At 37.4% G+C, this 14,866-nt stretch overlaps 1 protein-coding gene across 8 annotated transcripts in view; it reads left to right on the forward strand.

The window, feature by feature from the left end:
• Positions 1-14,866, forward strand: part of LOC128260166 (protein TANC2) — a 62,037-nt gene that overhangs the window by 33,388 nt on the left and 13,783 nt on the right. For all 8 annotated transcript variants that reach the window (XM_052992960.1, XM_052992953.1, XM_052992954.1 and 5 more), the window contains 2 exons: positions 4,553-4,735; positions 6,456-6,595. In XM_052992960.1, coding sequence (XP_052848920.1) covers positions 4,553-4,735; positions 6,456-6,595 — 323 coding nt within the window. The remainder of the gene's footprint in view (positions 1-4,552; positions 4,736-6,455; positions 6,596-14,866) is intronic.

Below are 14,866 nucleotides of genomic sequence, written 5' to 3' on the forward strand. Positions count from 1 at the left end.
AATTTGCGGCTAAACCGCCACAACTGCGGGTATCATCATTGCGCATTCTGTGGGCATTCGCATTCCGCTGGGAACGTTTCGGTTAAGGAGAAAACCGCAAATTGAATTAGGCCCGAGTCGGGTATTAAGAAAATAATTTGCAAAGAAATTACATAAAGGAAAACAAGTGCCAGCACTAAGCGCGCAGACAGATGCAGACACGCAGATATAACGCCCACACACCTACATATAGCCGAACGATCCGCGGTTTGCCAATTTAGCAGAAATAAAACGCCCACATGGACCGCGAAAACTTGGAAGCTTTGAGGGGGCAAACCGGCAAGTCACTTACATTCATTTGCGACCAGCGAGAGAGAGGAAAATGCGGCGGAAAATTCAAATCAATTTAGCGCAGACCGCAACTTGGCGTTGCAAGCTGCAATGCAAAAGTCCAATGAACAGCAAACTAACAGCAGCCCAGAATTGTGCCGCGCATGCGTAGAAAAAAATGAAAATAGTTAAATGGGGAGGCGATCCCTTGTAGTAGCTAGCCTCGCATAATTTAGCAATTTATTTTTTTTTCATTTTTTTCCATTGTTGCATTCAATTTTGCAGCAAGAGAGTGCATTGAACTACACAACTGGCCGCATAAATCAACCGCAACTCGGATCATTCTCATTTTGGCCATAATTTACGAGCCAAGAATTGCGAAACTGCATCCACGCAATTAATTTGTTTAATACCCATGAAATTAACTATATTTCCACGGTCCATAGAACAAGGTGCGTGTCTAAGCTTGATAAATGCACAAAAATGTAAATGTTTCCACAACTAAGTACCTTTTTGCAACCCACACTCTATATAAGATCAACCTTACTTAGCAACCTCATAGAAGTTGCAAGCAGGAAACGATTACATTCTCTTACAGGATGTCATTGATTTGAGCTTAAATAAAGGGCTAAATGCATATTTCAAATATCATAAGCTACTTCAGAAACTTCAGAGTTAATAGTCAATGTCAATAAAAGACAAAGGGAATTGGTATTATAACTATATGAATGTTTTAAAATAAATAAATGTACTTAAAAACTTATAAATACATTCATTAGACAAAATAATAATATTTCAATTTGTTTCTAGACATTAAACTATGTATTTAGAACAGATATATTAGTAATAATTGTCATATGTTTATAATTCCCTTGATATAAAGAGTTTTGGTTCCAAAAAACATTTAAATTCAACGGATCTTTACTATCGATAGCCCCAAAACCTCTTCGCTGTCGTTCCCAGCCCACACAGAAAATTGTAACCTGGGAGGACAGCCAACAAATCATCGTGTCCAGCAGGTGACTTGACTCCGACTTGCAGATAACACTTTATCGATTGCATAAGTACAAATAGCAGACGGCCAGTCTGTTTTCTGCTAGCCAAGATTCCTCGCCTGGCCGAAACCCAGCCCGAGTGGAAGGCTTTTAGATTCCTGTTCGGGGGATTGAAAGAGTGGGAAACAACGACTACGACAACGACAACCGCCAACGAGAACCACGTCCGGTCGGTTGGCAAAGTGGATTACAGGCTCTTGGGCTTCGACTTATACTCCAACTTTCCATTTCCAATCCACAGCCATTCATTCCCCCTTGACAAAAACAAGAACGAGTGGCAAAAAACAATTTAATAATCGACTATAGGATACTAGTAAGTGCAAAAAGTAAAGATATTTGGTTTTATAACATTAAGTTATGTTATAAAAACCAGCCTCACAAAACAAAATGTAAAAGTTAGCTTTTTTTTTCAACAAAAATATTTTTCTCACTATTTATAAACTTTACATTATGGAATATAAACTAAAAAAATATATTAATATATTTGCATTAAAACTTATTATAACGTAGTTTAGTAAACAATTTTTTGAGCTAAAATTTCGCTCATCAAATAAAGAAATATACATTATTGTAGAAGTTATAGCAGTTATATCGAAGATGTGCTAAATTATTTTTTTCATTGTTTTAACAACTCCGCACGTCGGAGTTTACCGTTTTCAACTTTTTTACTGGGTATAAAAGCAGCCAACGTTCTTCTCGCTTATATTGCAAATCAAAAACCGCAGTTTGATATTTTCGCCGGTTCTCCTGCTTTTCCCGCGTGGGCCGTCGCAGCTGCCAAGCTCTGGAGTGGAGAGGAATCAGCAAGCAGGCCCTGGAAAAAAGGAGGAGGAGGTAACCACACAGTTCACAGCCCACATGGACTGGCTTTATCTTTGAACTTCACTGCAAAGTCAGCTTTGGATAAGGATGGCAAACAATTGGCCATGCCGATGCCGATGCGTGACCCCTTGCGAAGAGTCGGCAGCACATGGCACAACTTATGACCAACTGTTCCATCAACAAGTGCGCCCGTCTGACATTTGTCTGGCCGCAGACAAAAGACAATTTGCATATTGCTGAAAATTTCAAATACGGCAGCAATTGCCGGTGGCATGTCGTGTGCGCAGGCGCAACAGCAGCGAATGCACCAGATGCCGCAAAAACGAGGGAAACTTCGTCTCAGGGGTGGCAGAATGCATGTTGGGGTTGCAAGCTGCTTGCTTCAACTGCAACTGACGTCCTTAAATTAATCGCCTAATTGGGGAATTCAGAACGCAAACATCAGAAGGCAGCAACAAAAACTTAACTCTTTAAAGGCACTAGTTGCACGGATGAGGGGATGAAATAAATGCTCATAAAAAATGTATTTATTCTAGCCATTACTAAAATATTTCTTTAAATTGTACAAGCTTTAGCTTAGGGACTTGCTTCTATAGCTACACCCAAAACTAAAGGATTATTTTTATTAAGTGTGTCTAACAAATAAACTAAAGTATAAGTAAAAAAGTAATTAAATACCAATTCAATACAAAATAAAAGTAAACTAAAAAGGAAATATGTTATATGATACCTTTTATACTTGATGATATGTTTTGTTTCATTTCCAAACCGAAGAGCCACACAAGTTTAATTTTTATACCTTCGAGGTATAAATATATAACTTATCTTAATAATTATCATCCTATTGAAAAATTGTTCACTCCCAATGGTTTAAATTCATTGTAACAACAGTTGAGTTACTGTGACAATTTTTTTTGGGTGTAGTCTGCAGCCAGACATAATAATACTATATATTCCATTTTTTTAGGTAGTTAATTCGCTACAATAGCATTTTATCGCTTAGCGTCTTTTGTCTCTTTATACATGTCATTCTCTAGTTTGCATAATTATTCGATGATTCCTTTAAAAAAAGTACGTTCTTTGTATTAAGAAATAATTTGTTCCCATTGCCTCGTAACTCCGCCGAATCCAATCAATTGTCAGCAATTTTTTCACTCAAAATTTGTAAACAAAAGCAAATTAAAGCAAGGCAAATGAAAATGCTGACGATTGGTGGCCGGCATTTTTACATAATATTGACACAGAAAGACAAAGTGCTAATAGAAATAATAAACCAGGCAGGCGGCGTAGATTAAATCAATTACGAAAACGAGCCAAGTGCAGTCGAGAAAAGAATTCCGCTGATTGCCGCACGGCATTGGTTTAAATGGCCAGTTTGTGGGGAAAAAACTGAAGGAGGAGAGCAGGTGCAGCCTAAAAAGCCAAACAAACGATAAACAATCCTAAATAAAAAAGCTGAACAGGCGAATACCTCTTTTTGCCGACTGAGATTGGGTCCAAGACAATTGACAGTTGCACAAACGAGATTTAATTGACAGAGTCAATTTATGCAAACGGTGGCGGTGGCCATAAAACAAGTGCAACGAGATTTGTGTATTTAGATTTAAATTTGTTACTGTTTTTTTGACTGTTTGATCTGGTTAGCAGTGGAAATGGAAAATGGCATCTAATCAATTCAGAGAAGGGAATTGGAATAATAGGAATAGTAGTCTTTGAGATAATAATATTTACCCAATTAAAATAATTGATAAATTAGATCTTAGATCTAAAATTGTTTAGGATAATGGCTAAGTATCTTAATTCAACTAAAAGCCTTAAACTGTTTAGTAGAAAATAATTTTATTCAGTTTGGATTAATTTATTTTAATCATAAATATTTTATTCAATCAGGAAAAATAAATTTGGGCAAATGAATCAGAATTTAAAAGACTCAATTAATTGGATTATATAAAATTTCATATTGTAATTTAATAAATTATTCTAATTATTGTTGAATACTTCCAAATTATTATATTATACCCAATTTACCCAGAGGAATAAGAAAATAAAAATGGCTAGCCAATTACCCTTTTAAAATAATAATAATTTATCTTTCATATAATAATATAAGACGTGAGCGAACAACCAAGCCTTGCAGCTTATGAGCTTATCTGTCCGACTAATTCTGATTCCAGGAATAATAAATAAACACCTGCCAGTGGACCCCTTTGAAGGGCTTCTCGTAATTTCCTCATTACCATTTCGAAACGCTTTAAACTGTTTCGGTTTTTAGTGCTTGCTCATATATATATATTTGAACCTGTTTGCCGACTCCCGACTCCCGACTCTCGACTCACAATGTCCCCTTCGCCAATCTTCTTTTGCAGATCTCCAGTCCATTCGACGTCTCCTGGAACACGATGCCAGTGGATCCGTGTGCCCCTCCTGCCGCATATCCTTCGACAAGGGCAAGAGACGGAAACTGATCGACACCTGTGGCCACGAGCGCTGCTATTCCTGCATGTTCCGCAACGACCAGTGCCCCATGTGCATGAACAGCTCGCTGAGAGGTGAGTCCAGTCCAGTCCAGACCAGTCCAGTCCCGTATCCGCAGATATGCTGTTTTCGGTGTCTCATGCCGCTTTTTTCGCATATCTCTCGGATATGCCTTATGAGGCTGGGAAATATTTTGTTACATGTTGAGTGCAAAATGCCACAGAAATTGCACTGAGACCATAATAATGGCCGGTGTTTTGTATTGTTTTGTTTTTTTTTGTTTTTGTGTAGAGGGATGCTGAAACAAATGGATATTTAAGTGGTCGAAGGCACATCTTTAAAATGGAGTGAGAAAAGCTGCAAAAATATAATAACACAAAATTATTTTTAAAATTATAAGGATTGGAATATCACTTAAATACATACCTATACGCTCCACCAATATTCTAATACTATGAATTAAATAGAAGAGTAGTTATGATACAAAAGTTATAATTAAATTTTTATCAATATCAAACAGTATAAATTGTCAAAAAAAACTTTTAATTAGATTTGCATTGTTGACTTATCAAATCCCATAAGATATATTTCAAAGAACTCTTACACTTGCAATGGTTGGCAAAATGAAAATAAATCCCCAAGAATTCTTTAGTCGTTCAAATAGCGGTTCGAGTTGCGAAATGCGGCTTCTGATCGTGTGATACCTACTCTTGGCATACTCACCTTTTGTTTCTGGTAAATTAATATTCGTATGGCATCCAAATTGCTTGGCATGCAGAGTTCGTATTGTCGGTTAACTTCATAAAAATCAGAAGCCCACGAGACAGAGCTCGAAATGGGGATTTGAGCCACCAACTCCTACTGGTTACATGCCCATGAAAACCGAAAGTTATGTCCGTCTTCAGCCAAGTGCTGACACGATTCCGTAGGCCCAACTCCCTGGCAGCCACTGGATTTATTAGCTGCCAATCGTACACGATCGTGTCACCTGCTCTGAGGCCTCTGGCTGTGAGAATTTACGATCTGGCCTGCTACTTTGCTGGGCTGCTCTTTATTTATGATCAGGGCTCTGCTTTATTTGCATACCTAATTAAGTGATACAGTTCATCGTATGGAAATTACCTCAACCAGTTGTGGTTACGGTATTTAGATAGGATAATTATGGGGGACTTGAAGAAGTTGCACTTAAAAAAATTTGCAACATAAAGTTTGTAGTTAAGTGCCCATCAAGGAAAAATAAATAGTTTTTGGTGCATTGAATTTTTAGATTATAGAAAAATGTTAAAGAGTCGTTTCCTACGTTTTCTTTGTTCAAAAGAAATAAGTTTTGTTTTATTAATAGATTGTAGAAAATATAGGATAAAATACAATTTCATAAAATATTAATTTAAAATCTATTTACTAATTGCAAAAAAAATTATTAAAAATATTTATCAAACTTTCTTTTTTAATCTCAATTTGACAGGTTTTTTTCCGTTTGTTTAACTTGAGTCTCTAACAAAGAAATTTGCATTTTTTGTAGTTTTAGCAAGACACTTTTCCCACCAGTTCAATAAAGATTCACGAACCAGCGATGACTTCTTGACCCACATTCATCATCTTTGACCCAATGTATACGACTGGAAAAACGTCTTTCTCAAGGGCCACACATGTGTGCCACTTTTCACCCGACTTTTTGCACTCACACATTTCCACAATTAAGCTTTGCATTTACTCCCCAGTGCGTTTGTGAAAACATTTCTTGACTTGATTACTAACATCGTTTTGCATTTGTTCCACCTTTTTTTCCCGCAGATGTTGATGGCGCCAATGCTCAGGGCTACGACACCGGAATCGGTGGATCCACATCGACGATTGTGAGTCCTCTTGGATCCCCGCAGCCGCAGCTCAGATCGCATGCCCAAAGGAACGCGGCTCTGGCGCGCTATATGCAGGTGAGTGCGTACTCTAAGATACTTCGCGAAATGCATCATACTCAGTTCCACCGTCAAGCAAACAGTGGTGGAAAGTATCTGAAGGAATGTAAATTTTCAATTCGTATCACCTATGGATACAACATATTTTTCAATCTACGTAAATACTGCAATTGTATAATTTTTTTAAATATATTTTCTGGGATAAAATATAGCAATTTTATGATAAAGTTTGCGACAAGAGTTGAGTAGTAAAATGCGAACTTAAAATTTATAAAGGCAGAGTTGAGCATTATTTAGGTAGTTGTATCTAGGTCAACGGATTTGGAGTTTTTCCTTTGTTTGTTGACTCAAAAATTTAAAAACTAGAAAGTTAAAAAAATAGTAAAAAAGAACTCGATACTTATTTTCTGCTTAAAAAATGCATTGCCCTGCTCATTTGAAGTATGATTTTACCATATATAAACCTAAACATTAAATCCGGTCATGAAAAAATGGAACCATTTTGCCTTAGATAGGCAGGTTATTATTATTTATCTTGTACCCTAACCCACGTAGAAATATAGTATTTTTCATGACTCTGACAGCACATAAAGGTGGCAATGCAGGGGAATCGGCGTCGTCTTTAGTGTGTTTACTTTAATGGCCTCTTGATTATGCTGCCACTAGAGTTGGAGAGACCCCATCAAAGAAATGAGGGAAATGGGAAAGAAAAGCAAAGTCAAAGAAATCCACTCTGAAGAATCGAAAAGAGAAAGAAATCTCTTTTGTAAGTGGCGGTGAAGCGACTTTTGTTATATATCTCATCGACTCCCATTTCCGCTCATCTTTCTAAGCGCCTCTTTTGTCGCCCATTTGGGTTATCAGCACCACTTTGACACATTTTCCAAAAAAAGAGTTCCCGTTCAACGTAATGTAGTGGAAAACGTAGGCGGAATACCTTTTTGGGCTTTGAAATTATGTTAAAGCGCGTAGCTGATCGTAAAATGGTTTAATCTACATTTAATCAAGTCATAACAGAGTGTGAAGCAATTTGTTTTATGTAAAGTACGGTTCCAAGTTGTAATCATTTATTCTGGGTGGTTCAAGAAAGCTTTTAGGGATATGTGCATAAAATATTGGAATATTGATTTTACACAAATGGATTCAATATAAGTATAACTCTTAATACACATACCTGAGAGACATAGTTTTTATTAATCTGAGTATTAAAAAAGTGTATTTTAAATTTGCCTACTTCTGAACCTTATAAGTGTGTTAGAAATGGATAAATACCGAAAGCAGCTCACTAACTAAACTGATCAGCCTTCAAATCAAACGTCAATTTTCGAGAAATCAGCCATTCCTAACGAAAAATCGACCAAACAATTACAACCATCAATTTCCTCTTAATTAAATGAATTTGATTTAACAATAACGATAATAACTCTTCCCACTGAACTGATCGATACGTGGATTAAAACCATGGGTTGTATCGTAGATCACTGTTTGTTCCACCTCCGCCGATCCTCTCGAATCACTTCCATCGGGATCATCGTTGACCGACTGTCAGCAAATGTCACTTTAAATACGCCAAAACGGCGCAAAAGTTTCAATTGTCGGGCGCCGCTGGGAGCCAATTTTTGAGGATTGGGAAGAGCAAGGGGCTGGAGATTGGGATGAGAATGACGATGGAGATGGAGACGGAGATGGGGGCTGAAGCAGATCGCCAGTGCTAGATAGCTTGTCTGGCAGGATGCAGTCGCCGCAGTAGTAGTAGCTACAGATACTCGAACCCGTAGTCGTATCTCATATCTGCGCTTGTGTATCTCAAAGCGACTGTCAAATGGTTAAACTGACAGTTTGTTTTTCCACCGCTTGCCGGCAGACGAAGTTTGGTAGCAGTTGGCAGCAGGAGGAGCAGCTGTGGCTGGAGCTGCAACTGGAGATCCCAACGGAGATGGGGTTGGAGATGGAGATGGAGATGAAGATGGGGGGAAACTGGGTCACTTCGGCGGCCAGCCGTCGCCTTAGGCCTCCGACCACCGTCCAGTGTCTTCTGCTTTCTAAGCCGGACCAATTTACACACTTTGCACAGAGAAAAAAATATAACAATATTCCCTCAACCCCTTATGTTCTTCAAAAATATGTAATGTAATTTTTATAATTTGTTGTACATTTTTCTTTTATTAGATTAATGGAAAAGCTCAAAGGTGATAATTTTTGAAGCTGTTATTTTACAATGATATTTTAAATCATTATATTGTTTAACTTCGTGTTAAAACCAAATTAAATGTAACTAACTAGTTCACAATATAGGAAATATCCAACTTTTGATTTTAAACGGCTTAAATTAATTAAAGTATTCATTACTCTGATAAAATAAAATAGTGTTCTCAGACTTTCGTTATTAAAAACCTAAAGTTATTTATTAAAAACCTATTCTACTCTTTCACAAACTGTATATCCCTTGCCCTCAAAGGGTTTCAAAATTAGTAAATTTGGAAGCAAATTATTATTAATATTAAATAATCTATGTACAAAATTTATAATAACTTTTTTCCTCTGCATGCTTTTTGCCGACTTCTCGCAGCATATTTATTAACATTCGCATTTGCTGAAGTATTTATTTCATAGCGATTCTCAATTGATTTCTGTTTGGAGGGGGGCTTGAGCTTTAGTTTTCGGTTTTCGTTTTCGGCTGGGTTGTATTTTCGGTCCGCTCTCTGACACGTGACATGGGATTTCACTTAAGACTTTAATACTCGCGCATAAGCAAACATAAACGTGCCAAGTTGCTCGGACACATGACATGGACATGGATGTAAATTTCGGCCGCCGACTCTGATCCGACAGTCCAAAAAGGACGGGCTAGACAAACAATGCTCCAAAAGTCGGGAGAGATCGACGGTGATCCAAATCCGACGTGTAAATTGATTTCTAATTATTGTCATATTGTGTTGCCAAAAGATTTGATTTGAATTTTTGCGAAAGTGGAAAAGTGATTTTGGGATTTATGTATTGGAGTAAGGCTTTCTATTTACAAAAATAATATTAAAGATATGGAGGATAAGCTTGGCTTACATACAGATTTCAACAAAATTAACTAAGGGTACAAGCTACGTAATTTCATTTACAATTTCCATAGCAAACTTCAGATTGGTGCTTCAAGAGATAACACTATGTAAACAAAGCCCACATTTGTTGTCCTCCCCAATTTGCCGGAATTAATCAACAGCAAGCCAAAGCAGACAGCGCCATATTACACCATCGATCGTAAAATCATAAAATGTTCGACACCTAAGTGCCATTAAGTCAAATGCACAAACAAGTCAAAGCCTTTGAAAACGCCAGCAAAGAAATGCCCAAGAAAGAAAGTTTCCTTTTACAATCGCGGCTGATTAATACGACTCGTCGCGATACTATTCGAATCGGTTTGGTTTGATTTGATGTGATTTGATTCGATTTTGAGATGAGTCCCGATGCGCCCGGAAAAACTTGCTCAATGGCAGGCAATTGAAGCGAATTGAGTTTATGGCCGAAGAATGAGTGCCAGTCTCTGTTTTGGCCAGCGACAATTGGAGCGGTTTCCATGATTCTCCATTTCTCCGCGATGGAAACGACATGGATATGGTTATGCCTGCGGTACTCGAGTGTCGGAAGTGTGTCAGCTATCGGTGTAGTTGGCTCTTTTGGTAGCCACCAAACACTTTACATAACTATCTATCTGAGCCAAACCAGAAGTCGTTTAGCCAATTGCCGATCAGCCGGGGAGTTGGCTCCCAAGTGAGTTGCGGTGGGGCCCGAGAACTGTCATTAGATTAAGTGGCAGCTGGCCCCGTGGTCTCCGTCTAATTATCGTTTGGAAATCGTGTTATAAGCTGGTCGAAATAAAACGGACAGCTATGAACCGATTTATAGTAACCAAAACAAAAATTGTTTTAAGGATATGTCCAAAAATGCTTCTCCTTTTCTTAACATAGCTATACAAAATGAAAACTAAAGATAAAAAATATTAAACATTTTTTGAATTAAAGTTTTTTTGACAATCATAAAGTTCAATACTAAAATAAGTAGGAGAAATCTATAAAAAACCATTAAAATTTCCTTTAAGGCCTCTCGATAAGATGCATTTATTTATTACAAGTAAATGTCTTGTACTATTTTAAGAAATAGTTTTAAGGGCTTTAATTATTCATTATTCTTTTACACCATGCATTTAAATCACAACTATTATTTCAAACGCAGCTGTGAATGCAAACATATGTATGCCCAGACGCAAAAAAAGCGAGGTACCTAAATGTTTGTGATTGACATGCACAGGCGACAAATCAACTTGGAAAATGCCAGTGATTCAAATGCGAAATAGTTTGCATTAAAAGCGCCAAATAAAGCCGATATCGACCAGCGATTCGCGAGCGATTCGAGCGCGTTTTGCGAGCCATTAGCCGGACGCAAGGAAAATGAACGCCAAGCGCGATTTTAATCTCGCATGCAATTTATTTTTCCTTTTGGTCTGTGCCTCGTCTAATTGTCCATTGCTGGCAACAAATATGGCGTTAATTATCCACAATTTCGATAGCATCACGTATTAATGATTAGCAAAAGCCAAAAAACGCGAGCCGGGGAAGGCAATCAATCAAATGCAGCGCACCAAGAGTACTCGCCTGTATCTTTTACTTTGCGGAATGTCAAACATTGTAATTGGTATTCGATTGGATGGATATGTGGCAGTTGCCGTGTATCATTAGCTCTGCCAGTGGCTGCTGTTTAGATTTCGCAAGAGATTTATGTATTTACGTGGTGCAGTGCGACACCTGCCTGAATCGCCGCATCTCGAACTGATTTCGATTGTGAGACAGCTCAGGTATTTTTTTGTTTTTATACCACCTGCTGTGCAATTATTCATTACTGATCGCGATGACTTTCGATTGGCCGTGATTTAGCGCCATGTGAGCAAATATTCATGGGTTCAAGTTGGATTGAGGATGTGACCTAGGAACTCGAATGCAAACAGATTTATTCTCGATCGATTGGGAAAGCTGCAAGATATGCATATTATCAAGTAACACAAAATCCATTGCAACCAGCAAAGTAAGGTATATTAACACACCTATATCTTAAACTAGCTTTATGAATATTCAAGTTTTGGTTTGAATGCCGACTAGAAATCTAAATATTCAATTTGTAAAGTGGTACAATTATAAACGACTAGGTGTCAGTATTTAGAAATCCCAACTTCTAATTTATTTAAATTAAATTAAACTTAAATTAGATTCTTAACAATTACTTAGTTTTGCATTTACATAAAACTTCTTTTGTGGTCATTATGAATCTTGCAACTCCACAAGTTTATAAATGTTTATTTGAACTTTATAGAAGGAAGTTACCCTGAAAATATTTTCAGGAAATAATATTAATTATTATAGGATTGCTATAAAATTAAATGTATTTTTCTAGCTCTGCATATTATGCTTTGTTAGAATGTGTTACCATTAATTACCCGCCACTTATAAAATACATACTGCCAAGCGTTTCCACGTTGACTTTCGCTCGCTTAACAATGATTCGCTTAATTATGGTCATAACAATGGCTGCAATCAGGCTTAAATGCACATTGAAAATAGCCATAGCCAACATATCATTTACTATCATAATCCGATGTCGAACAAGCGACTGATTATTGCAACAAAGCCACAAACGCGTCATTGAACTCACGGCGCGACTTGAAGGGGACAAAAACCGCGCGCAAGCGCACACTCGAAACGCCACCTGCTGGGCGCATTCAAAACAATTCTCAAAACCGACAATTAATCAATTTTCCGAATATCTTCCATCAGAATTGGACCGTAATTAAGGCTGGCATAAAAATATAACTTTTTGTTTCAGCCAGAACGATTGGTAGTTTTAAAATCGCCCAAGGAGCCAAAGCAATGGCCGCTACTAAATATATGTAAGTCGCTAATTGGCTGCAGGTTGAGCTACTGGAAAACACTTATGTGTGCTGACCACATTTGCATGCAAAATGCAAATGAGTCAAAGGCTTCACAGCGTTTCGCGAGTTAGTTGTGGGTCGCTAATAAACGTAAATTGCTGGAATTGTTCAATAAATGCCGCGAAAAATGTTTATTAGCCGCCTCTTCGACATTTATCTACGTTGCACTTAACGAAGGCGTGGCAACAATGTATGGTTCCATGGAATGGGTCACGTTACAAGGTATATCTTTCTATCATAAAATAAAAGTTCACAATGACACATTTTCTTTTATGTAAAATATGGTAAGTTTAAAATTTTTTAGTTTATGGGGTAATTAATAATTGATGTTAATTGCAAAATCCTGTTGAGAAACGGCCAATGCAAGTAAGTGGTCATTTGTTAAATACTGATTCAAAATAATTTGCCATATGCCTTTATAATTTAATGGCAAAATATAATTTACGAACCAATTTAGATTAAAGTCCATGCCATATCATAAACACACCCACATCAAATTAACTCACTTTGACTTCGCCTGACCAGTAATTAAAATCAAAATAAGCCCAAAAACCCATATAAATGAACTGCCCACATCAGACCGCAGAAATATAAAACAAATTACACGGCTTATCTTTATTGGCCCAAATATCAATTTGCCAACAAGTAAATTGTGGCCTGCCACAAAGTGCAATTAGCGATTAAGACAAAGGCCAAAACAGCCAAATTTCAGTACCTTAATAAATGGGAAAGAAAGTTGCTTTCGATCGGGCCCACAAAAGGGAGAAATGGAGAAGAAAGACGATGGCCTGGACATCAGTTGGCCTGTCAGCAGATATATGAGCCACATTGTCGGGCACAAGATGCCTTGCAGAAATGCCCGAGCACAATAAATGCGAAATATAAAACATACATGTATCCAAATTAATCATTAAGTCGGGCGAAGAAAGAGCCAGCGGATAAAGCACACCTACCCAACCCAACCCAACTCAACTTAACTCAACTTAACTCAACTCAAAGCGAACCCAAAAGGGCAGGGCCACAGTTTTTGACTGAAATTAATTTGACTACGGGCTGCGCGAAAAGTGATAAAACATGCAGACACTCTTGGATGAAAGCAGATGAAGCGATGGCGAAATGGGTGAAATTTGCATAATATGCAGAGAAAATTAAGTCCAAACAAAATTGAGCCAAGTTACACGGAAAAAAATGAAGCCATGGTTCTCTAAGTGTATTGTATTTCGTTTATTAAGGATATGTTATGAATTAAATTATTTTAAAAATATTATTTTCAACTGCTTTACTTATTTTTCGGTTTTTTTTTCCCAAGCAAATATGAATGTTTGATAAAAGTTCATTAGCATCAAAAATGCAGCGTTGCTCTATTAACATCATCAAAATTGAACACAATAGCAGCGAAAATAATTACACTTTTAATAAATTGCTTACAAGAGTGCAAGCCACGAACAGCAATTAACGCTTCGTGTTGGCTTGGTCTTTATAATTTGGATTGATCATGAAAGTTTTCACTTTCTAAGCTTTGGCCAAAGGTAAACAATAATACAAGGGCCAAGGGACCGTTTCCGGATTTGTCTGGCAAAAGGTGTTAAAGTGTCGGCGGTTTGTTTACCCAAAATGCTGCTAATTAAATTGGGCAATGCGCCGCATTGTTGATTTCTTGGGTATTTGAAGTTGGAATGTTAAAAAAATACTTCTGTAAAATATCATGGATAGGGAAAATCATACATTTTTAGACACAAAAATATATAAAAAAAATTTTTATTAAAATTATGTACTTTTATAATTTTTAATTACGTTTTTATGAACTAAAGTTCGCATGGAGTTTAGCTAAACCGCTTTCTCTCTACATATTCCATTGATAATAAATAATTTACAAATAAATTAGTAATACTGCAAATTCTATTACCTGTCTAGTAAAGCACACAGTCTTAAACCTTAGTAAAAACCCTTCTCTTTTCCAATCGAATTACTTTAATGCTCCCACAAATTCATTAACCCCTAACAGCATTTCTTACCATTAGGGCCGCCCTCTATGGTTGGTCTTACCAAGCCTCAGCATGCCAAATTCTTCTTCCCACCTGACCCATAAGTCAATAGTGGCAGCATGCATCTCAAGATTATTTACGCCCGACTAAGCCGGACTCAAGTGGAGTACTTAACCAACTGGAGGATGGAGGATGGAGAATGGAGAATGGATGTGGTTGTGGATGTATATAGAAGCTCATGTTTATGGCAGTGGCTGGTCCATTTCCCTGTGCAGTTCCATTACGATTGCCATTAGCATTGGCATTCGGCATGCCGAGCACGTTTCACACTCC

This window comes from Drosophila gunungcola, assembly GCF_025200985.1.
Source record: "Drosophila gunungcola strain Sukarami chromosome 3L unlocalized genomic scaffold, Dgunungcola_SK_2 000014F, whole genome shotgun sequence".
In the NCBI taxonomy this organism is placed as follows: domain Eukaryota; kingdom Metazoa; phylum Arthropoda; class Insecta; order Diptera; family Drosophilidae; genus Drosophila; species Drosophila gunungcola.